The sequence below is a fragment of the Sinocyclocheilus rhinocerous genome, unplaced genomic scaffold (assembly GCF_001515625.1).
Source record: "Sinocyclocheilus rhinocerous isolate Xijiao unplaced genomic scaffold, SAMN03320098_v1.1 scaffold4259, whole genome shotgun sequence".
In the NCBI taxonomy this organism is placed as follows: Eukaryota; Metazoa; Chordata; class Actinopteri; order Cypriniformes; family Cyprinidae; genus Sinocyclocheilus; species Sinocyclocheilus rhinocerous.
In genome coordinates this window covers 22,457-47,546 of record NW_015658991.1, presented here as the reverse complement: position 1 = coordinate 47,546, position 25,090 = coordinate 22,457, and the positions used below count along the sequence as shown (strand labels likewise).

Sequence of the window (25,090 nt, the reverse complement as noted above, 5' to 3'; positions counted from 1 at the left end):
TCACGCGTGCTTCAGTATTTGTGTAGTAAACAAAACCGCGTTTCCGCCATTCATACATACAGAGGCAAGCAGAACATGCAGGACTCATATTTAAACCGTCTTTTTGCATTTTAATATTCACAGACACTAGTTCATATCGCGATTCGAATTAAGTGGCAGTGGCTACTTTTGATTTATTCGTCCAAAATTGAAGAATTCTGTGGCATTCCGCGCTATAGAGTAAATTATGTTTTTATGAATGGACTCCACGATACCGTCCGCGTTTTCTCAGAAACCATATGGCAACACGCAGCAGCCAGAAATACAGCTTGGGTGAGCCCGAAATAAAATTAACAATTAAAAAATAAATAAATAAAATATGAATAGATGCGGGACTATCATCCATGTATGATTAGAAAGAGTTGGTGGCGGTATGTGCCTATGGTGCGGAATACGGCAAAAAATTCCAAAGAAGAAGAAGATTTCGGCTCGCCCTGTGTGTTGTCTGAACGAGTTGCAGGGGTGACCTCACGTCACAGGGTCTCTCTTTCTCTCTCTGTAGCGTATGCGCCCGGATGCGTTCTCAGGTACCGAAATTTGGCACCGATTGATTTAACGTGAATCGGTACTCGGTAGTACCGACGCAATTCGGTCGGTACCCTTAAAAGTACCGAGTTCGGTACCCAACCCTAATACTGAGCGAATCTGCAGTGAGAGCATCAGTTCGGTGATAAGCTGCTGTGTTTGTGTCAGCGTGTGTGTAGTGATTCAGATGTAGGTCAAGAGAACTGGAGAGGAGTCAAGACTCTTCATTCAGCTCTAGTGATGTTAGTAGTGGCCCACCAAACACACACACACTCTCACACACACACACTCACACACACACACACATATGTATATACACAGGAGTCCTGCTTTCTGTGTGTGTGAGTGCTGGCGTTTTTCTCAGATCATTTGTGCTGCTCTGAGCAAGGACTCTGGATGTGGGTGAGTGTGTGTGTGTGTGTCTGTCTGTGTGTGTGTGTGAGTGTGTGTGTGTGTGTGTGTGTGAGGGGTTTGCGTGACTGAGAGAAACACATCATGGAGTGTCTCTTGTGAATGACTCTCTCTGATTGTGTGTCAGACTCATGCAGATCACAGTCAGAGTCACTTTATTGTCTTCTCTCTGTTGTGTTGAAGAAAATCAGCGTCTTGTGAAATATTATTATAATTTAAAACAGCGGTTTTCTATGTGAATATATTGTAAAATGTAACTGATTTCTGTGATCAAGGCTGAATTTTTCTTCAGTGTCACATGATCTTCAGAAATCATTCTAATATGCTGATTTGCTGCTCAACAAACATTTCTGATTATTATCAATGCTGAAAACAGTTGTGCTGCACAATATTTTTGTGGAAACCGTGATGCATTTTATTTTTCAGGAAAGTTCGAAAGAACAGCATTTATTTGAAACAGAAATCTTTTAAACATTATAAATGTCTTTACTGTCACTTTTGATCAGTTTATTGTGCCAATAGCTTGGTTTCCATCCAAAGTTGCGAATTTAACTTACGCGCAAAATCGGAATGTCGCATTAAACATTTGCGAATAAGCACCGTTTCCATCCAACGAGTCAAAGAGACCAAAATCGTCACTTCCTGATAAACTGGCACTAAGAAAAATGGGAGAAACCACTGGATACAATAATTTACAATTATACAGAAATACTTAGATGACAGACTTTGCTCGGGCATTTCAGAAAGACCATAACAACATTTCAGATGCTGTGCAACGAGATCAGTCCGCTGGTTAGTCAGGAAATGCCGTCCTTTAGCGCAAATCAATGACATTTTTGATGCGCATGGAGGAGTTTATTCGGCAAATGCATTTCCATCTCCCATTAACCCTTTTTCACACAAGACAAAAACCACCTCAAGCGAGCATAAAAACGTTTGCAAATTAAGGAATTTTTTTTCTAAATTTGGTGTTTCTCGTGCGATACTTAAATGCGCATAAAAACAGGGTGACGGAAACATAGCTATTGATGAATAGAAGTGTTAATTAAAAAAATAAAATGTTACTGACCTCAAACTTGTAGTTTATCAGTTTAATCTCAAAGTGGTTAATTGTTTCGATCACTGCATTGATCTGTGTCTGTAGAGAGTGTTTCTGTGAAGGAGGATGGAGGCGTTTCTCCCGCTCTGGAGCGCCTCCTGCTGTCTGGTGATCTGTACTGCAGAGTGTTTTCCTCTCACGCTCTGTCCGGCGTCACAGCGCCACCTAGAGACCTGGGCTCTCTGCTGCAGCTCCTCAGCCGGTACGACCTGATCCCGCTCCACACGGAGCAGCAGAAGCCGGTCGATGAGACGCAGCTGAGCCAGAAACCCATTAACATGGTGAGTGAATAATACACAGACTCACTGCTCTAATGCATGCAGCTGATTTGATTGGCTGACAGGCGTCTCTCTCTTCTCTGATTGGTCACAGGGGGCCCATCTGGCCGTGATTGATTCTCTGATGTCACTGAGTGCAATGGAAACCGTGGGTCAGGTTAAGATGACGAAGGAGACGGATCAGTTTGGGTCCAGCAGGAGCTGGGAGAACTCACTGCTCTTCTGGATCAACAAGGTTCAAGTCAAGTCAGCTTTATTTCTACAGTGCTTTATACTATTTCTTTCAAAGCAACTTCATAGTTAAAAACAGGAAAATAACAGAATCAATGATGCAAACATCATCAAATATGAGACAAATTCAAATTCTGCAGTAAAGCAGCTCTAACAACACAATAGTGTCATTATTCAGCTCATTTCAGTTCAAGTTTTGTTCTCATCTGCTAGTGTCAGCACCATCAAATCAATGATACTACCAAATATTAAGTGTCTTTCAAAGAAGTGGAGTGAAACCGGATTTAACTGCTGTGTGAACACAGTGAAGGGATCTGGAATCAGTTTTTAAAACGAATATGAAACAAACTGGTCAAGTTCAGATCTGGATGTGTTGCACTGCATGATCCTGAAGTCGTCTGAGTTTTATTTCTTGCACAGGTGAATCAGAAGTTGCGAGAAAGCGCTAATGTTGAGGATAATCCGAAGTCAAACCCCTGCACGGACCTGCAGCCGGCTCAGCCATCTGTGAGTGAACACACACTCTCTCTCTCACACACACACACAAACACACACACACACACACGCACACACACACACACACACACACACACACACGCACACACACACACACACACACACACACACACGCACACACACACACACACACACACACACACACGCACACACACACACACACACACACACACACACGCACACACACACACACACACACACACACACACGCACACACACACACACACACACACACACACACGCACACACACACACACACACACACACACACACGCACACACACACACACACACACACACACACACGCACACACACACACACACACACACACACACACGCACACACACACACACACACACACACACACACGCACACACACACACACACACACACACACACACGCACACACACACACACACACACACACACACACGCACACACACACACACACACACACACACACACGCACACACACACACACACACACACACACACACGCACACACACACATTCTCTCTCACACACACACACACACACACACACACTCTCACACTCTCACACACACACACACACACACACACTCTCTCACACACACGCACACTCTCACACACATACACACACTCTCTCACACACATACTGTGTTACTAATGCTGACACTAACGCTCATCTCTCTCCTTTCAGTGCCCACAGCGCTGGTACTGGAAACTGGTCCCAGTGAGTATTACAGCTAATAACACACACATCAGCCTGAGTCTCAGTTACTGACGGGACTCACTGGCTTCTCATGATTAATAAGACGTCCTCATTGCATATGTGATCGTGTATGACACGGATCATGGATACAAACCAGAGTTTGAGCCATTTATCAAGAGTGTCTGTATGCCCACGTCCCCGACAGAAGTGCCTTATTCTGATTGATTGATGTGTTTTGATTGGGGTTGGTATGATTTTGTTATGTTTTTGAAAATCTGTTCTGATCACCAAGGCTGCATTTATTTGATCAAAAATACATTAAAAAAACCTGAAATATTTTTAAATTTTAAAATAGTTGTTTTCTATGTTAATCAATGTTAAACTGTAATTTATTTCTGTGATCAAAGCTGAATTTTCAGCATCATTACTGCAGTCTTCAGTGTCACATGATCTTCAGAAATCATTCTAATATGCTGATTTGCTGCTCAATAAACATTTCTGATTGTTATCAATGCTGAAAACTGTTGTGCTGCACAATATTTCTGTGGAAACCGTGATACATTTTATTTTTCAGGATTCACAGATGAATAGAAAGTTCAAAAGAACAGCATTTATTTGAAACAATAAATGTCTTCACTATCACTTTTGATCAATTTAATGCATCCTTGCGTCAGTTTCTTTAAAAAAATACTACTGACCCCAAACTTTTGGACGTTAGTGTATATTTACCAATATTTGGCCTTTCTCCTCTGTCTCAGAACACACAATGTACCCTTTGACCTCTTCCGTTGAATGACATGTGCGCTGATATCGGTCCAGCCAATAGGAATCAGGGGGTGGGGATCCAGCAGTGTCTCCGCCCCCTGTTACTTCTGTTTGTCATGTGACTGTGTGTGAATCTGGTTGCCGTAGCGACGACCCCTGGGCATTTACCCGTGTGCTCTCTCTGCCATACTGCACCCAGCATGCCATCGCATTTTGTTTGAAGGAGTCGGGGAATAAGCCTCCTGTGGTAACGTATCCGCCCGCCTCCTGTCTCCATCACACACACACACACACACACACTCACACTCACACTCACACTCACACACACACTCACACACACACACACCTCTGCATGATGTCATCACTGTAACTGTGTTTGATTTAAATCCTGTCACAGATCTCTGCAGGAAACACATGGTTCTTGTAGTGTATTCTTGGTTGCATATCACTTTATAATTCAGGTTTTCTTCCAGTTTAACACAGATGCTTTCACTTTCTTTGGCTTGTTTCTCACCGTCACCTGCTGTATTTCCATGGCTGGACTCTGGATGGCGCTCCATCTCACTGAAGCCAACATTTCAGCCTCACATATTCACACACTCACTCATGTGTATCAGTTTTGTTCTTCCCCGTCACCCTTCACCTGTCCTGCTGTCGTCTGTGTGTGAGTGAATCTCATGAAACCATGAACATTTTCCATATTTCCTCCCAAATCCAAAAAAAAAAAGAAACTAAATTTTAAATAAATATAGCCTACTTTTAGCATTTAAATGTGCACAATGAAGTCATCATGATATTTAACCCCCATAAACCCATTACTGTGAAATAGTGCAATTACAAAACAGTGGCATGCATGAGCAGCGTTTGTTGTGCAACCTATAATTTGCACTGATTTTAATAAAATTTTATTGTAATTCCATAGTTTAAAGCGCTGTATTTCAGTAATGAGAACCACTATTGAGAATTATGCAGATTGAAAACATGAATTTTTTTAGGCATAACGAATGTTTGCATTTACAGTAAAGAGAACTTGTGGGAAAAAAATTTAAAGTTAGACTTTGTAAAAATGTTAAAAACGTAGTGGTTCTAAATATAGGCTTAATTATCTTTATGTACAGTGCAATTTTTATTTTTTTTGATTCTGGGGTGAAATGTGAGCCAGACATGTTTTCATGAGATTATGAGTGTGTGTTTGTATTGTACGCACTGGCTGGTTTGTGCTGATTTTGCTTTGTGTGTGTGTGTGTGTGTGTGTGTGAGTGAGTGTGTGTTGAGCGGATCTGAACAGCTCTCTGAGAGCGACTCCTCCTGCACGCTGACATTCACTCAGTGATCAGTCACTGAAGGACTGTGATGAGTTTGATGCACTTTTCTATCAAATGCACATTCACTGATCGGGCTGAAATGGACAGTGAATGAATCTGATTCTGTGAGTCAGACTGAACAAAAGTGAATCTGATTCACTTGAAAGAAGACTGTATGTTTTTGTTGCTATTTCCCTCCCTGGTTTTCTTTGACAGTATTTCTTTTTAAATAAATATATTTTAAATGATCTTTCTTCTGGACACTTCTGAACAGTTTTCCTGCTGTCTGTGTGTCTGCCTGTCTCAGATCCGTTACAGGAAAGATAAGGTTCAGTCTAAACAGACTCCAATGTTTGTGGTGGTTTCTGGAGTGAAGGATCTGTCTAACGGCTGCGCCATCGCTGCTGCGATTCACTTCTACTGTCCTCAGATTCTGCCCCTGGAGGGTAAAACACACGTTTATCTGACTGTCTACAGACAAACAGAAACCTTAAAAGAAAACTACCTACTACTCATGTCACTTTCTGTCTGTAGATGTGTGTTTGAAGGACACCATGTCCGTGGCAGACAGTATGTACAATCTCCAGCTGATCAGAGAGTTTTGTGAAAGTCACCTAAAGAGCTGCTGCCCCCTACAGCTGGAAGATTTACTCTATGCCCCGCCCACTTTACAGGTGAGATACGCCCCACCCACTTTGCAGGTGCATTATGCCCTGCCCACTTTACAGGTAAGTGATGTCCCACCCATTTTAGAAGTGAGATGGACATGCAGCATAGTGTTTATTGAGAATCATGAAATGTATAATATTATGATAAATATGTAAGCATTTTGTCTTTTGACCCCAAAAGGTAAACATTATGTGCTTCCTTTCGGAGCTGTTCGCAACGTTCGAAGTGCAGAAACCAGACTTTGTCAAACCCAAACACACACTGGACCTAACAGGTGGAGATAAACATACATAAACATATGAGTGAACACAAAAACACAAAGCACATTCAGATCCTAAACAAGCTCTCTGTTGTCCTACAGATGCATCAGATCTGGTCGACTGCACAAGTCCGATCAGTGGCAACAGCAACAGGTAAAGCTCTCTTTACAAAACACTAAGAAGCTGCTTTATCTTGTTAGCAGTTGAACTGCATCATGGGATTTGATATCTTTCTTCCAGTGGAACTCCATCTTTCCTTCTGAAGCAGTCGCTCCTGCCTCAGTCCTCTTCTGTGTCTGGTGAGAGCTCTCTGGGATGTGGATTCTCGTTTGTTTTGCATGTGGAGTGTGTTTTCTCAGTTTAGGCTTTGGGCTACAAGTTGTGCTTTTTGTAGAATTTGTAGTTTTATATTTGCAATTATATATCCTTATTGTGTTTTGTATGTAACTGATCTACTATTTTCATATTTGATGTTATGTAGAAGGACGGGGCTGGACCAAAAAGCAAATGAGGTATGTCTTTGTATAATGACTTTTCAATTCAAGAAAGTACGACTAATTTCATTTTTATGATAAAGATTATGTGACTAAATAGTACTCTAAATCATTAAACATTTTTATTTATATAATTCATTCAAGCAACAGGGATCTTTTTCCGTTTCTCTGTCTCAGCCGTCCTCTCTCCGCTGTGGCCTTCAACATCCCATTCCCACTGGACAGTGATGTTGATGTTGTTATGGGCAATCCTCTCTTCCGTTCCGTCAGCACAGACAGCCTCACAATGGTAACCAACCCCGGTCCTTACACGCCCCCAGAGGATCTGAGTAAACTCATTGGTCATGCTCCTCTAGGAGAGTTACCAACCATAGAAGAAGCATTACAGATTTTTCATACTTCCCGTCCAGTACACAATGAGCCCCGGCTGCGGCCAGAGGGAGCTCCGTCTGGCTTTTACCTCCACTCCCCTGAGGGGGGTGAAGCCAGACTGAGCAGCTCTGCTCCCTGCCGGTCTGGGATTATGTATCGACCAATTGGAGGAGGGCCTGATAGCTGTGGGAACCGCAAGCAACAACCTGTTGGTTCACAAGAAAACCATGAAGGTTTAGAGTGCGACACACCTGAAGACTCTCCCAAAACCTCCTCCAGCCCAGCCAACGGGCCCAAGACTGGTCGCATGACAAACTTTGCTGAACGCAGGAAGAAGATGCCAGAATCCCCAAGTAATTCCAGGTCCCAGGAAGTGGAGTCGTTGTTGAGCCCTGCAATGATGAGCCCCGTTGGGGCAGTGGAGGCGCAGGAGCTAGGTGCACGTCTGGAGGAGAAACGTAAAGCTATCGAAGCTCAAAAGAGGCGGATCGAGGCCATCTTTACCAAGCACAGGCAGAGGCTGGGCAAGACTGCCTTCCTTCAACTCCAGAAGAAACAGGGGGAAGAACTGGAAGATGAAGGACAATCCCTCACTCTGGATGAACGACTGACACGAATGGAGCAGCAGCTCCAACAAGAGGAGGACAGAGAGAAGGAGGATGAAAAAAAGAAAAAGGAGGAGGAGAAGAAAGAAAATGATGGAGAGCAGAAGAAGATGGAGAACGCTGGTGATGTAGTAGCTCCACCTAAACTGGAGAAACAGGTTACCTTCTCTGTTGAAACGAAGAAAGAGGAGGGGAAAGAGCCACCATTGGGGGAATATAATGAGGCAGTAGCCAAGCTAACCTCCACCCTACAGTCCCTACAAAGGGACATGCAGCACCTTACAGAGCAGCAGCAAAAGCTCATGGGAAAGAAAACTCTGAGTTCTCCAAAAAACATCCCCTCAAATAAGACACCTACCTCCAGCAAGGCCTGGGTCATCCCGGCTGGTTCCAAATCCCCTGCTACACCCCCTCATCTTTCTAGAGAGTCCACCCGTATCATTTCACCCTCTGGATCTCCATCACGCTCCGGACAACTTTCTGACACACCAAGATCCCCTAAAAGCTCAGTAGCATCTGCTCCACGCAAATCCCGTGGCGCTGCTTCCAAGAGCCCCAAACGGCAACGTCCCTCCCGCCCCACAGACCTCGGTTTCCAGCCTCTCACACGTGTCCTTACGCCCCCACAGAACGTGGACACGCTTCCCCATCTGCGGCGAGTCTCTCCAAGCCAGTGCCAGGTGCAGACCTGCTCCTCGCTGCGATTCGGTGGTCCATGCACGCCCCAGGACTCTCCACCGCAACCTGCTCCGCCTCAAGAGAGCACCTCAGAATCTGGCTCCAGTGACCATCACACCCCAATCTTCAACCTGGAGCTGGAGGCTGGACCACCTTCTGCACTCCCAGCTGAACTGTTAGGAGGTGGGAATAGCTCAGGAGCCCCATCAGAGTGCTCATTTGAAAGCGACATGCTGCTCAGCAGCGCCCTGGTGAAAGATGAGACCGAGGGTGCGGGGACGGTGGGAGACGACACGGATCTGGAACAGGGTGCAGAAATATTCTCATCGGATTCCATGAGCGACCAGACAGAGAATGAGAGCAAGATGGGACTCGATGTGTTCTTCAAGGTTTGTGAAGGTCTGCTTGCACTTTGGCTAATTGTACATGTCTGAGGTGTTTGTAACGTGCGTCTTTGTGGGTGTTCAGGAGGAGGGTCTTTCGGAGGAGGAGATGGCCCAGAAAAGGGCTCTGCTGTTGGAACGACAGCAAAGACGGGCTCAAGAGATCAAGAAACGTGCAAGACATGAGCAAGACCCTGAGAACAGGTAAGAACATCTACTTGTCCAAACCCGTTCATTCAGGACCTTCATTTAGAACTCACTGATCTCTGCTCTCTCCAACAGTCCACAGGCTTCTTTTGATGACCTGCGACCTTCTCAAACTCCGCTGCTTTCACAGTCACTGCCCACTTTATACACCCCACCCCCTCCATCAAAAGCCACGCCCCCAGGAACGCCCCTGCGGCGAGGAGCGTTTACCAGGGCAGAGTATGAAAGGCGTCTGCAGCTAAAGATTATGGCTGATCTAGGGAAGGTTCTCAAACAGAAACCAGCAAAGCACAGCGGCAAAAAACAACATGCACACAAACCGCACAACAACCATGAACTTACTCACACACGCTCACCGGGGAAGAACAAAACAGGTAATCACACATCATTAGTACTTAAATTAGTACCTGAAGTGGGTAACTACTAGCGTCACCAAACAGAATTGCTCTCTGTCTGTATGAGTGAAACAGCAACATTTGCTCAACCAGAATAAGTTTGGGGCGGGACTGTCAACCTGTTTGTTGAGCAGTGTCAGATGGAAGTAGAGTTTGAAGCTGTGTTGTATTTTGCTCTAAAACCAGTTTTGTTCACTCACACAGTTGTCGCTAACATGAAAGTTGGCGCATCTCTATCAACTGAAAAGCCAGCGAGGTACTGTACCAGAGCTGCCATGTCTTTCTGTCTTCTGTCTTCCATACATCTTTGTCTTTACTTTGTCTAAAGCTTCCTCTCTCACTCTACATCTCAGTTGTTCAGAGTCGCCCTCAAATGTGATGTCATCAGGGCAGTTGGCCAATCAGAATGGGGAAAAAGACTGGGAACATGCCTTCAATGCCTCCTCTCCAGCCTCACTCCCAGAATACACAGGTAAAGAGCCAGTTATTGATTTTAAGATCAATTTCCATGTTTGAAAAGAAGTTAGGGTTAGTGTGAAATTTTAGAGCTATTTAAGTCATCTGTAGTTCTGTATGTGGTCGCCAATTTGTTCTGAGTGGTTACTAGGAAGTTTTTTTGTGGTGCTAGACTGTTTCTAAGGTGGTCTTGAATAGATTTTAAGGATTACTAGGCACCTCCTAGGATGATCTGGGTAATCTTTTAGATGTTCCTGTAGGATTAATAAGGTTTTCTCAGTGGTTGCTAGGGCACTGCTTAGTAGTTGCTAAGGTGGTCTTTTGTTTGTGGGGGCATTGCTAGGTGGTTGCTAGGCTGTTGTGAATAATTGCTAGTTGGCTTATAGGATGTTCTGCGTGGTTACTGGAACTTAGCTGAGGTCTTCTGCTAGTGGGTAACTGGGCTGTCCTGAGTAATTGGCGGGCAATTTCTAGGATCTTCAGGGCAGTTGCTAGAGCAGGACTGAAGATAAGGTTTTCTAGGTGGCTGGTAATCATAATAACACCCTTCAGAGGTTTAACTGCACTGTGTAGAACAGGTAAGTATGAATTCAGATCAAGTGGTTTGACCCGTTTTGAAAAGATGAAGAAATTGCACCACCTGCTGGCTGTAGTCAGTACCTTATTTGATCTGTGTGGTTTTCTAGTTCTCTGTTTAGTCAAAATGTTATCTTCTGTTTCAGGTCCTAAATTATTTAAGGAACCCAGTTTTAAATCAAACAAGTTCATCATTCACAACGCTCTCTCACGCTGCTGCCTTGCTGGCAAAGTCAATGAATCCCAGAAAAACAAGATCATAGAGGTGCGTCACTGTTCATCTTTCTACAAAGACATTACTCCCTTTGTGCACTTTCACTTTCTGACATTCACATTGCCTCCTGTCTCTCTAGGAGATGGAGAAGAGCTCCGCCAGTCACTTCCTGATTCTCCTGCGTGATGCCAACTGTCAGTTCCGTGCCATCTACACTCTAGACGGCCAGTCGGAGGAGCTGCATCGACTCTGCGGCGTCGGCCCGCGTGCCATTTCCTCGTCAGCCGTGGAAGCCATTTATAAATACAGCTCCGACAGGAAACAGTTCAATACGCTTCCATCTCGTACCCTGAGCATGAGTGTCGACGCTTTCACTATCCCCGCCCATCTCTGGCACACTAAGAAACATGGCACGCCCAAAAAAGTAGCAACACCCAAATAGACTCCACCTACTCAAAATAAACCACTCCTGCTGAGATGAACTGCTCCCCCTTAAATAAGCCACACCTACTGGAATAAACCCCTCCCATTTACAAAACTAGCAACACCCAAATAGACTCCACCTACTCAAAATAAACAACTCCTGCAGAGATAAGCTGCTCCCACTTAAATAAGCCACACCTACTGGAATAAACCCCTCCCATTTACAAAAGTAGCCACACCCAAATAGACTCCACCTACTCAAAATACTGCGTGGTTACTGGAACTTAGCTGAGGTCTTCTGCTAGTGGGTAACTGGGCTGTCCTGAGTAATTGGCGGGCAATTTCTAGGATCTTCAGGGCAGTTGCTAGAGCAGGACTGAAGATAAGGTTTTCTAGGTGGCTGGTAATCATAATAACACCCTTCAGAGGTTTAACTGCACTGTGTAGAACAGGTAAGTATGAATTCAGATCAAGTGGTTTGACCCGTTTTGAAAAGATGAAGAAATTGCACCACCTGCTGGCTGTAGTCAGTACCTTATTTGATCTGTGTGGTTTTCTAGTTCTCTGTTTAGTCAAAATGTTATCTTCTGTTTCAGGTCCTAAATTATTTAAGGAACCCAGTTTTAAATCAAACAAGTTCATCATTCACAACGCTCTCTCACGCTGCTGCCTTGCTGGCAAAGTCAATGAATCCCAGAAAAACAAGATCATAGAGGTGCGTCACTGTTCATCTTTCTACAAAGACATTACTCCCTTTGTGCACTTTCACTTTCTGACATTCACATTGCCTCCTGTCTCTCTAGGAGATGGAGAAGAGCTCCGCCAGTCACTTCCTGATTCTCCTGCGTGATGCCAACTGTCAGTTCCGTGCCATCTACACTCTAGACGGCCAGTCGGAGGAGCTGCATCGACTCTGCGGCGTCGGCCCGCGTGCCATTTCCTCGTCAGCCGTGGAAGCCATTTATAAATACAGCTCCGACAGGAAACAGTTCAATACGCTTCCATCTCGTACCCTGAGCATGAGTGTCGACGCTTTCACTATCCCCGCCCATCTCTGGCACACTAAGAAACATGGCACGCCCAAAAAAGTAGCAACACCCAAATAGACTCCACCTACTCAAAATAAACAACTCCTGCAGAGATAAGCTGCTCCCACTTAAATAAGCCACACCTACTGGAATAAACCCCTCCCATTTACAAAACTAGCAACACCCAAATAGACTCCACCTACTCAAAATAAACAACTCCTGCAGAGATAAGCTGCTCCCACTTAAATAAGCCACACCTACTGGAATAAACCCCTCCCATTTACAAAAGTAGCCACACCCAAATAGACTCCACCTACTCAAAATAAACCACTCCTGCTGAGATGAACTGCTCCCCCTTAAATAAGCCACACCTACTGGAATAAACCCCTCCCATTTACAAAAGTAGCCACACCCAAGTAGACTCCACCTACTCAAAATAAACCACTCCTGCTGAGATAAGCTGCTCCTATTGGAATAAACCCATTTACAAAAGTAGCCACATCCAAATAGACTCCGCCCACTCAAACTAATAGGCGTGTTCGACTCGAAGCGGCGCTGCACAGGTTTTTTCTCCATTCTGTCACCGATGGAGTTTTGGTTCCTTGCCGCTGTCGCCTCTGGCTTGCTTAGTTGGGGACACTTCATTTCCAGCGATATCGTTGACTTGATTGCAAATGATTGCACAGATACTATTTAAACTGAACTGAGCTGGATGATGACATCACTGAATTCATTTGAATTCATTCAAGTCATTTTGCATTATTGACACACTATTTTCCTAATTAATGCTGTTCAGTTGCTTTGACACAATCTGTATTGTTAAAAGCGCTATATAAATAAAGGTGACTTGACTTGACTTGCACAGACCGATCAAAGTATCGCGAGAGCGATTCAAAAGCATAAGAAGCTGTCTGCTCTCTTATCACTCTTGCGGCAATTTGATGTCATATACCAATCGGTCCGGACAGCATTGCATTAAGTCGAACACACCTAATGACTCCAGCTAAAATAAATCCCTCCTACCCACAATAGTAACCCCATCCACTCAAAATAACCACACCCTCCAAGCTAAACTATGCTGCATTCATGCCATGTCATAATTACTATAATATCGAGATGACAACACATGCCGTTCTAATCTGAGCTGAATTACGCATTCAGAATTATGCATTCAGAATTATGCATTCAGAATTATGCATTCCTATGGAAACACTATGAACTGAGGTGGTCAGGTGGTACAGTGGTCACATGGTACATGTCGTAGCTCTTAGAAAATTCCCTGTTTACAAATTGTAATTACGAGTTCTTCGAGGACGTGAATGCTTTTTACAAGTTGGTATCACGGCACCTAAACTACTCTCTCTGGAATAAACTCCTCCCACCAATAATAAACCCTCCTGCTCAAATCATCCAGGCCTACCCCAATAAACCCACTATAAGTGCCATTCCTCTAAACAAAAATCTTACCAGCACTAAATCCACAACACAAACTCTCTCTATAATGAAGCGAGTCGAGTTAGCTGTTTATGATCAACCAGAAGGACCTCCTCATGTTTTCTGACTCTGCATGAAGACAGACGAGCCCTAAGGTTTTCACGTTACTAAAGACTGAGGAAACCACGCGTCCTGTTTGCATGTGAACGTTCGGTTCAGTCCAAATATCTCTTGATGGTCACACCAACTGAGCACTTGAAGCGTTTCTCTCTGATTTTTGTGATCTATATTCTCTTCTCTTATAGATACAAACTTTTGAATCTCAAGTCTACCAGTGCTGTAGTTTTAGTGAGAATCTGCTGGGTTTCACTATCTAGTCTCTGTTTGGCTAGATGATTTTAGGAAATCTCCTGCTGCATACTCTTTCTCTCTTTTATAATATTTCATCAGCCTTTCCATTCTTCATGAACCTGTGTGGAGTAAATGACTCTCGCTTTCCTCCTGATGGATCTCCGGCCGTCCAAAGACCGAGGCATCATGTGTTGATGTGTGTGAGCAGATGTCTGGACTGTTGAACTGAGTTTGTCAGCTGAATATGGATCAGTGAGTCACGGTCATGAGAACCTGATCCTTGATCAGTATTAAAAAGCCATTGGACCTCCATCATAAGCTTCAGTGTTGGTGGCTCATGTGCTGTATGTGTGTAGACATTCCCTTCATGTGTGTGTGTGTGTGTGTTTCAGGACTGATGGGTTGGGTGAGGGTGAAAGTGTAATGACCTCATAAAAAGCATCATAATACTGTTTTTTGGACATGTACTATGGTAAATTAATATAAGAGACTTTCAGGATCATATATGAAGGACTCATGGCTTTAGCGTCTGATATATGTCTCATCACCTCCTCCTCTGTGTGTGTGTGTGTGTGTGTGACGGGCTGCTGGGATATTTTCTAATATGAGTTTTGACATCATCCTTGTGTGTTTTTCCTGCTTTATGATGATGATGATAATAATGACTTTGTGATGAACGTGTAGGTCAATAAAATCATTTCTAACATTTCAACTCCAAAGTCTGACAACAAATGAGTTTGTTGTGCTCAGGAAACATATACACATTTGGAGGGCCTATGTATACATTCATACAGAATTTGAAGTTTGAAATGGTGTTTTTCACAAGTATTTCAAAAGGGCAAAGAGTATTTGTGCCATGCTGATGAGATCACCGACACACGGTTCACACACACTGAGCGTTTACATGGTTTTGTTTAATCCTCACAGCAATGATTAATTTGCCTGTTTAATGTGCAGATGGTGAAGAGAGAGCTGCAGCATTTGTGCCTGAGGCTCCTGTGAGCGTGAGACTCTCAGACATCAAGAGATACTATTTCAGCTCCTGAACGATGAGGTTTTTTATAAAAAATAAAAGTACATCTGGTTGAAGTTCTTCAAAAACCAACATAAAGTGTGCTGCACAGTCACTACCTGACTGAACTGCACAAATACAACTCACTGCACGGCACAGCATGGCTTTACCCAAGAAAACATCGGGTTTGCACTGCATTAGTGCTTTTAATGTATATCTCGTGTAGTTTTGTGTTTCTAACTGTAACAAGCTCAGATGAGCATTAAGTAAACCTGAATTACGCTCTTACTCAGAGATGTTTCCTCACTTTTCTCATGGTTCTTCATCAAAGTACTTTTCTGAATATTTGCATGTCATTATGTCTGGAAACGGTTCTGTCCCCGGGGCCGTACGCTCTCGCCCAGGGGCCCGTCACTGTGTGACTGACGCACATGAAGACCGATTATAAAACACGCCGTCTCCAGCGTCTTGCACTACTCTACACCAGTGCCTCCGCTGACATCGTCTCCACTCACCGTCTCACGTCTCTCCACTCTTGACATGGCGTTCAGATCTCAGCGTTTCTCTGGCAGGTCTTTCTCCGCGGCCAGCAGCCGTTCGATGGCTCCCGGCAGCTTCTCCAGCTTTGGAAGTCAGTCGATGATGGCTGGAGGTCTGCAGAGCGGCGCCGGCTTGGGCTTCGGATCTGGAGCCAGTTTGGGCTTTGGGTCAGGCGCTGGATTGGGCTTCGGATCCGGTTTTGGGTCTGGTTATGGCGCAGGTGGAGGTTCTCGCTCGGCTAGTTTGATTGGGCTTCGGATCTGGAGCCAGTTTGGGCTTTGGGTCAGGCGCTAGATTGGGCTTCGGATCCGGTTTTGGGTCTGGTTATGGCGCGGGTGGAGGTTCTCTCTCGGCTAGTTTGAGGACGGTTGGAGGCTCTCTCTCGAGCACAGGAGGTGGAGGCTCCGTCGGGGTGAGTTTCAGGGCGGGCGCAGGGTCTTTCCCAGAAGCCATGTCCAATGTCATCAACGAGAAACAGCAGATGCAGGTTCTGAACGACCGTCTCGCGACCTACCTGGAGAAGGTGAAGCGCCTGGAGACCACGAACCACGAGCTCAACGAGAAGCTCCGTGCATTCACCGTCAACAGAGTCCAGAGCAGCTTCAACCTGGAGCCCTACGAGATCCAGATAAAGCCACTGCGCGAGAAGGTGCCCAGATTTTCTGCATGCGTTTCAGTGTTCAATTTTACAAATACTTCATTGGCATCGTTGTTTTTACATATGATATTGTCATATGCATATAGTGTTATAGCTACTCAAAACAATGACAAGAAAAGGAGATATACAGTATATCAATAGCAAATAACAATAAAACCGTATTAATGTGCTACGCATCTGACATGATCTTGTTTTCTCTTTCTCCAGCTTCTGCTTCTCATGCAGGACCACACACGCATCGCTTTAGCCGTAGACAACGCCAAACTGGCCGCTGATGATTTCAGAATGAAGTAAGTTTGATTCACATCAGTTTCTGACTGGATGAGCCACATTCAAAGCTTTAATTAATCACTGTAAAACATGGTTAAATGCCCATCCTCACTGACAACTTTAACTATAAGGATAACTATATTAGCGTCCACACCATGTGCGATAACTATAACTATATTAGCATCCACACCATGTGCGATAACTATAACTATATTAGCATCCACACCATGTGCGATAACTATAACTATATTAGCATCCACACCATGTGCGGTAACTATAACTATATTAGCATCCACACCATGAACAATAACTATAACGATAACTATAGCGTCCACACCATGTGCGATAACTATAACTATATTAGCATCCACACCATGTGCGGCAACTATAACTATATTAGCATCCACACCATGAACAATAACTATAACTATATTAGCATCCACACCATGAGCAATAACTATAACGATAACTATAGCGTCCACACCATGTGCAGTAACTATAACTATATTAGCATCCACACCATGAGCAATAACTATAACGATAACTATAGCGTCCACACCATGTGCAGTAACTATAACTATATTAGCATCCACACCATGAGCAATAACTATAACGATAACTATAGCGTCCACACCATGTGCAGTAACTATAACTATATTAGCATCCACACCATGAGCAATAACTATAACGATAACTATAGCGTCCACACCATGTGCAGTAACTATAACTATATTAGCATCCACACCATGAGCAATAACTATAACGATAACTATAGCGTCCACACCATGTGCAGTAACTATAACTATATTAGCATCCACACCATGAGCAATAACTATAACGATAACTATAGCGTCCACACCATGTGCAGTAACTATAACTATATTAGCATCCACACCATGAGCAATAACTATAACGATAACTATAGCGTCCACACCATGTGCAGTAACTATAACTATATTAGCATCCACACCATGAGCAATAACTATAACGATAACTATAGCGTCCACACCATGTGCAGTAACTATAACTATATTAGCATCCACACCATGAGCAATAACTATAACGATAACTATAGCGTCCACACCATGTGCAGTAACTATAACTATATTAGCATCCACACCATGAGCAATAACTATAACGATAACTATAGCGTCCACACCATGTGCAGTAACTATAACTATATTAGCATCCACACCATGAGCAATAACTATAACGATAACTATAGCGTCCACACCATGTGCAGTAACTATAACTATATTAGCATCCACACCATGAGCAATAACTATAACGATAACTATAGCGTCCACACCATGTGCAGTAACTATAACTATATTAGCATCCACACCATGAGCAATAACTATAACGATAACTATAGCGTCCACACCATGTGCAGTAACTATAACTATATTAGCATCCACACCATGAGCAATAACTATAACGATAACTATAGCGTCCACACCATGTGCAGTAACTATAACTATATTAGCATCCACACCATGAGCAATAACTATAACGATAACTATAGCGTCCACACCATGTGCAGTAACTATAACTATATTAGCATCCACACCATGAGCAATAACTATAACGATAACTATAGCGTCCACACCATGTGCAGTAACTATAACTATATTAGCATCCACACCATGAGCAATAACTATAACGATAACTATAGCGTCCACACCATGTGCAGTAACTATAACTATATTAGCATCCACACCATGAGCAATAACTATAACGATAACTATAGCGTCCACACCATGTGCAGTAACTATAACTATATTAGCATCCACACCATGAGCAATAACTATAACGATAACTATAGCGTCCACACCATGTGCAGTAACTATAACTATATTAGCATCCACACCATGAGCAATAACTATAACGATAACTATAGCGTCCACACCATGTGCAGTAACTATAACTATATTAGCATCCACACCATGAGCAATAACTATAACGATAACTATAGCGTCCACACCATGTGCAGTAACTATAACTATATTAGCATCCACACCATGAGCAATAACTATAACGATAACTATAGCGTCCACACCATGTGCAGTAACTATAACTATATTAGCATCCACACCATGAGCAATAACTATAACGATAACTATAGCGTCCACACCATGTGCGATAACTATAACTATAATAGCATCCACACCACAAGTGATGACTATAATGATAACTATATTCACATCCACACCATGAACAATAACTATAACGATAACTATATTAGCGTCCACACCATGTGCGATAACTATAACTATATTATCATCCACACCACAAGTGATGACTATCACGATAACTGTTTTCACGTCCACACCATGAACAATAACTACAACGATAACTATATTAGCGTCCACACCATGTGCGATAACTAAAACAAAACTATATTAGTTTCCACACCATCAGACAATAACTATGTCTCACAATAGCTATATTAGCATCCACACCATGAACAATGACTATAACGATAACTATATTAGCATCCACACCATGAGCGATAACTATAATGATAACTGTATCCACAGCAGTGGACATTAACTATGACGATAATTATCACGATAACTATATAAGCGTCGATACCGGCGAGTGATAACTATATTAGCATCGACACCAGTGGACGATAATGAACGATAACTATAACTATAGTGATATCTATATTAGCATCCACAGAGCGATAACTTTAACTATACTTTCGTCAACTGCCGCTTTAAATACTCGAGCTCTTTAAAGCAAAATGGATTGTGATTGGCTGTCAATGTTTTTATCGTTCACCAGCTGGAAAGAAAATCGCTCTATAGGTGATTCCAGCGATATCGTTCGTCTGTGTCATTATCGTTATAGTTGTGGTGCGGATTTCCTTTTCTCATAGCAGAACGATTACTAATGCGTTGCAGTTGTCATTATGGTGTGAAGAGTGAAAGTGAGCGTTTTAACCGCAGGTTCGAGACGGAGCTGGCCATGCGTCAGTCTGTGGAGGGTGACATCGCCGGTCTGAGGACCCTGAAGAAGGAGTACGACTCCACCAACGCCATCTTACTGACGGAGGTCACGGGCCTGGAGAAGGAGTGCGCCGCTCTCAGAGACGCGCACCAGGAGGTGACCACACTTTCCTTTCTCACAGCCATGAAAAATATTTATTTATATGATCACTTATTAATACTATAATTACATTATATTTAAACACACACATATATACATTTATTATTTATTATATATTAGTTATGTATAATAATAATTTTTTTTACAGAGTGTCTATTTACACTAAGTGCAAATTGCTCGCCTTGTTGGCAGAAGCTATTTACACTAACTCCGCCCATCCAGGCCAAAACAGAGGGGCGTTTTCGACCATGTTACCTGATTGGCTGACGTCATAGAGACGGATAGGTTTAGGGGTGGAGTCACACCCAGCAGTTTGAAAACACCCACAATGTCAGAAACGCCCACTTTTTGCTCTGCGGAGACCTCAATCTCCTTTTTGACGCGATCGACCCGAGTTCAAATCCGCCTCAAATCTCATATTGCTTCGGAAAGGCATTTATTTTTAATAAAAATGAAGGAGATAATTGAAAAGTTGAAAATATTAAGTATCGGGTAGGTGTGGGGAGGGATTCATTGTCCCAATAAGGTGGCATCCATTTAATAATTTAAATTAAAACGATAATTTACACTCAATACGTTTTATTGCATAATGTACTACAATACTGAGGTGCAGTTAATTGCCACTATTTGCAATAATAGTATAAATAGCAGAAAATACTGTTATTTTAACACACTGTACATAGAATCTATCATTATTTGCACTTAGTATAAATAGCATTTCGCTAAAAATACTCCTGTTTTCACTTAGTTTAAATAGAATCCATTGCTATTTGCATATACTGTAAATATCATCTAAGAAAATATGCTGTTTTCACGCAGTGTAAATAGCCGCTTTATATAAATGTACATATTTTTATATAACTATTTATATATTTTTATATATAAAAAATATATAATTGATTTATGTATTTTTGATAATATTGCGAGACCTACTCAATATTTAGATTTTTTTGCACCCTCAGATTCCAGGTTTTCAAATAGTTGTATCTCAGCCAAATATTGTCCTATCCTAACAAACCATACATCAATGTAAAGCTTATTTATTCAACTTCCAGATGATGTATACATCTCAATTTAAAAAAATTGACCCCTTTGACTGGTTTTGTGGTCCAGGGTCACAAATGAATATATAGAATGAAAGGGAGAGGGACAAAAAAAATGAAATGTCAATTGAGTCAATTGTTTTTAATGTTTTTTTTTATGTTTGTCTTGCTAAACACACTAAACAACACAAGCTAAAATGTTAGTTCCAGGCCTCTTTAAACTGGTTTTGTGAAACTCAGGACATGATAGCCCTGCGTGGGCAGATGATGGGCACCGTGACGGTGGATGTGAAGGAGATCGAGAGCACGGATCTGTCTCGAGTGCTGGCTGAGATGCGCTCCGAGTACGAGACGGACATCGAGAAGAACCGCCGGGAGGCCGAGAACTGGTACACCAAACAGGTACAAACAACACAGCGCTCAGTCTGGACATCTCAGCAGTTTTGTTGCAAGATCTAGCTTTTTTCTTTTTTTTTTTTTTTTATAATTTGGCAACTTTTAGCAACTTTTTAAAAGTGAATAAAATGATAAAAAGGCATAGATTTTCCCTCTAAATTACACAAAAAGTCAGTCTGTAGAGAGTTGGAGAGAAGTGCCTAGCAGTAATAGTTGAATAATAGCCAGCTGCAATAGTTAAATAATATTTCTTCATGTAAGATACCCATTGTTATTAGTTTGTCTGCTGTTGATCAGTTAGGTACACTGTAAGACAAACAGAAAAGGTACTGGTAATTTTCTGACAGGATATTATGTGTTAAGTTTACAGATATTTCCTGTAAACCTAACACAAAATATAATGCGGAATGTAAAATACAGGTAAAAATTAAATATTTAATAAAAAATTAATATTGTGCCCTGTTCTTATAGACTTTTCTGAAACTGTAGCATACTAACTAACTACCAGTATACTGCTTAAAATTATAATTGTTCGGAATGCGTAGTTTTATAGTTTATAAGAAAATACATCACAAGTAATTGTTCAAAAATGTGCAACGGTTCAATTCAGTGTAGTTTTTAAACGTGAAAATATCTAATCATTAACATGTTGTGCTCATATTACTTTTACAGATAGTCTAAATTAAATGTATCTTATTTTTATGAACAAATCTAAATGAACATATTTAGAATTATGTATTGTGGATTCTATGCAATGATGCGGTTTTGCGTCATCGTTACATAATGACGTCATCATCACCCAGTGACATCACAACATCCTGTAGCAACTTTTAGCAACAAATCAACCTGCTTTTAGCAACATTGTCAACACTGAGGCTGCTGCTGCTGTGGTTCAGGTGGAGAAGAAGCAGGCGGAGGTGGAGCTGATCACAGAGACCACCGTCAGCGGCAGCTCCGAAATCACCGGCAACCGCAAACAGAGCCTGAGTCTGCAGACGCAGCTGGACGCCACGCTGACGGAGGTAAAAACATGTTATGTCCTGTTTTTAAATGTTTTAAAAACACTTTTTCTTGGTTATGTGAATGTTAGTGAACACATTAAGTAGATTGTTTATTATTTTGCAAACATTATGAGAATGTTACTTTTGAATGTTCAAAAAATGTCCAGTTTTTAAAAAAACTTTTTCTTGCATAAAAAACGCTAAGGGAACGTTGCTATGCAAACATTATGAGAACGTTACTTTTGAACGTCTCCTTTTCGCAGAGTATGTCTTTATAAGGCATCATTCCCTCCTGACATGAAGATATGCAAAAATAATTAATAACTAATAAAAATTATGGTTTTGGCCAAATCCTACAACAGCTTCGCATGTATCCTTACAGAAAAAAATCCCAGAATGCACTGCATGCGAAAAATTCTAAGAAAAAAAAAAAGAATCCAAAATTAATGAAAAAGTCAGTTATAAACACGTTTCAAATTTAAACGTTAAAAATATAATATAATATAAATAAAATAGTTTTATTTGCAGTCACTTTCAGAAGTCCGGGGTCAGTACAATTTTTAAAACATGAATACTTCTATTCATCAAGGACGCATTAAATTGATCAAAAGTGACACTATAGGCTATTAAAATGTCCATTTCAAATCAATGCTGTTCTTTTGAACTTTCTAATCATCTGTGAATCCTGTAAAATAAAATGCATTACGGTTTGCACACAAATATTGTGCAGCACAACTGTTTCAAGCATTGATAATAATCAGAAATGTTTGTTGAGCAGCAAATCAGTATATTAGAATGATTTCTGAAGATCATGTGACACTGAAGACTGGAGTAATGATGCTGAAAATACAGCTTTGATCACAGAAATAAATTACAGTTTAACATAGATTCACATAGAAACAGCTGTTTTAAACTGTATAAATATTTCACAATTTTTACAGTATTTTGATCAAATAAATGCAGCCTTGGTGAGCATAAGAGACATCTTTTGAACCAACTCTTTTGTGCTAAGTTTACTAATGATTATTAGAGTATAGCCAGTATGCTAATGCAGAATTATTTTGTATTTGATCATGCACATCATGCTAAATGGATGCCCTGGCGTCAGATGTGTGTTTAATTGCCGGATCACCTGTGTTGTGCTGCAGAAGAGGAATCTGGAGCAGCGTCTGGTGGAGGCGCAGGCTCAGTACCAGGCTCAGCTCTTCTCTCTGGCTCAGCTGGTGGGCGGTCTGGAGGGCGAGCTCACCTCGGTGCGCGAGAACACGCTGCAGCAGAGCCACGACTACCAGCTGCTCCTCAGCACCAAGGTCCAGCTGGAGCGCGAGATCGGCACGTATAAAGCTCTGCTGGAGGGCGCCGGAGAGCCCAGCAACCTCGCCGCGCTCAAGACACCGGCCTTGAAGGTGGAGGTTGTGAAGAGTGGTCTGCTTTCATCAGCCGCTGCCGGTGAGTTACGCCTTAAGGTCCTTGCACACAGAGTCCGAAATTTTCATATGCGTTTTTTCGTATTCGTCATCCTTTCCTATCAGAATGCTTATTTTATTATGACAGAAAAAAGTTTCGGAGGCAGTGTGTAAACATGATTGACACAACGTAAGGTCGTATTTATTTTTTTACGTGTGAAAATTTCAGACGAAGATTTCGGACACAGTGTGCGATGACCTTGGGTCCAAAATTTTCGTATGCATTTTTCGTTTCTTTTTTTTTTCGTATTCGTCATCCTTTCCTATCAAAATGCTTGCTATCTGGAGCAGCGTCTGGTGGAGGCGCAGGCTCAGTACCAGGCTCAGCTCTTCTCTCTGGCTCAGCTGGTGGGCGGTCTGGAGGGCGAGCTCACCTCGGTGCGCGAGAACACGCTGCAGCAGAGCCACGACTACCAGCTGCTCCTCAGCACCAAGGTCCAGCTGGAGCGCGAGATCGGCACGTATAAAGCTCTGCTGGAGGGCGCCGGAGAGCCCAGCAACCTCGCCGCGCTCAAGACACCGGCCTTGAAGGTGGAGGTTGTGAAGAGTGGTCTGCTTTCATCAGCCGCTGCCGGTGAGTTACGCCTTAAGGTCCTTGCACACAGAGTCCGAAATTTTCATATGCGTTTTTTCGTATTCGTCATCCTTTCCTATCAGAATGCTTGCTACGGAAGCAAAAACGCAGAAAATCAAACTTGATCTGAATTTTTTTATGACAGAAAAAAGTTTCGGAGAACGCAGAAAATCAAACCTGATCCGAATTTTTTTTATGATGGACGAAAGTTTCGGAGGCAGTGTGTAAACATGATTGACACAACGTGAAGTCGTATTTATTTTTTAACGAGCAAAAATTTCAGACAAAAGTTTTGGACTCAGTGTGCGATGACCTTGGGTCCAAAATTTCCGTATGCGTTTTTTTGTATTCGTCATCCTTTCCTATCAGAATGCTTGCTACGGATGCGAAAACGCAGAAAATCAAACCTAATACGAATTTTTTTATGACAGAAAAAAGTTTCAGATGCAGTGTGTAAACATGATTGACACAACGTAAGGTCGTATTTATTTTTTAACGTGTGAAAATTTCAGACGAAGATTTCGGACTCAGTGTGCGATGACCTTGGGTCCAAAATTTTCGTATGCGTTTTTTTGTATTCGTCATCCTTTCCTATCAAAATGCTTGCTAC

At 42.4% G+C, this 25,090-nt stretch overlaps 2 protein-coding genes and 1 long non-coding RNA gene across 6 annotated transcripts in view; all 3 read left to right on the top strand.

Annotated features, from left to right (window-relative positions):
* LOC107723083 (calmodulin-regulated spectrin-associated protein 3) overlaps window positions 1-11,845 on the top strand; it is a 15,593-nt gene extending 3,748 nt beyond the window's left edge. Inside the window, exons 2-19 of one of the 4 annotated variants that reach the window (XM_016531594.1) lie at window positions 2,120-2,355; window positions 2,447-2,587; window positions 3,004-3,090; window positions 3,781-3,813; window positions 4,757-4,804; window positions 6,169-6,307; window positions 6,396-6,535; window positions 6,711-6,804; window positions 6,892-6,943; window positions 7,031-7,089; window positions 7,272-7,302; window positions 7,462-9,328; window positions 9,408-9,526; window positions 9,605-9,903; window positions 10,129-10,180; window positions 10,278-10,396; window positions 11,103-11,221; window positions 11,310-11,845. In XM_016531594.1, coding sequence (XP_016387080.1) covers window positions 2,120-2,355; window positions 2,447-2,587; window positions 3,004-3,090; window positions 3,781-3,813; window positions 4,757-4,804; window positions 6,169-6,307; window positions 6,396-6,535; window positions 6,711-6,804; window positions 6,892-6,943; window positions 7,031-7,089; window positions 7,272-7,302; window positions 7,462-9,328; window positions 9,408-9,526; window positions 9,605-9,903; window positions 10,129-10,180; window positions 10,278-10,396; window positions 11,103-11,221; window positions 11,310-11,612 — 3,938 coding nt within the window. In that variant the 3' untranslated portion in view covers window positions 11,613-11,845. Of the gene's footprint in view, window positions 1-2,119; window positions 2,356-2,446; window positions 2,588-3,003; window positions 3,091-3,780; window positions 3,814-4,756; window positions 4,805-6,168; window positions 6,308-6,395; window positions 6,563-6,710; window positions 6,805-6,891; window positions 6,944-7,030; window positions 7,090-7,271; window positions 7,303-7,461; window positions 9,329-9,407; window positions 9,527-9,604; window positions 9,904-10,128; window positions 10,181-10,277; window positions 10,397-11,102; window positions 11,222-11,309 lie in introns of all 4 variants that reach the window. The other 3 variants (XM_016531593.1, XM_016531596.1, XM_016531595.1) reach the window with 3 other exon arrangements.
* Window positions 11,846-12,192: 347 nt separating this feature from the next.
* LOC107723088 (uncharacterized) lies at window positions 12,193-13,556 on the top strand. Its single transcript, XR_001637890.1, has 3 exons — window positions 12,193-12,308; window positions 12,397-13,184; window positions 13,487-13,556. It is a non-coding gene; the product is annotated as an uncharacterized LOC107723088 (long non-coding RNA).
* Window positions 13,557-15,863: 2,307 nt separating this feature from the next.
* The window catches only part of LOC107723084 (keratin, type I cytoskeletal 47 kDa), a 12,391-nt gene continuing 3,164 nt past the window's right edge, over window positions 15,864-25,090 (top strand). The window contains exons 1-7 of the mRNA XM_016531597.1: window positions 15,864-16,125; window positions 16,277-16,607; window positions 16,824-16,906; window positions 19,841-19,997; window positions 21,284-21,445; window positions 22,336-22,461; window positions 23,589-23,889. Of these exons, the coding sequence (XP_016387083.1) occupies window positions 15,959-16,125; window positions 16,277-16,607; window positions 16,824-16,906; window positions 19,841-19,997; window positions 21,284-21,445; window positions 22,336-22,461; window positions 23,589-23,889 (1,327 nt within the window). The 5' untranslated portion in view covers window positions 15,864-15,958. The remainder of the gene's footprint in view (window positions 16,126-16,276; window positions 16,608-16,823; window positions 16,907-19,840; window positions 19,998-21,283; window positions 21,446-22,335; window positions 22,462-23,588; window positions 23,890-25,090) is intronic.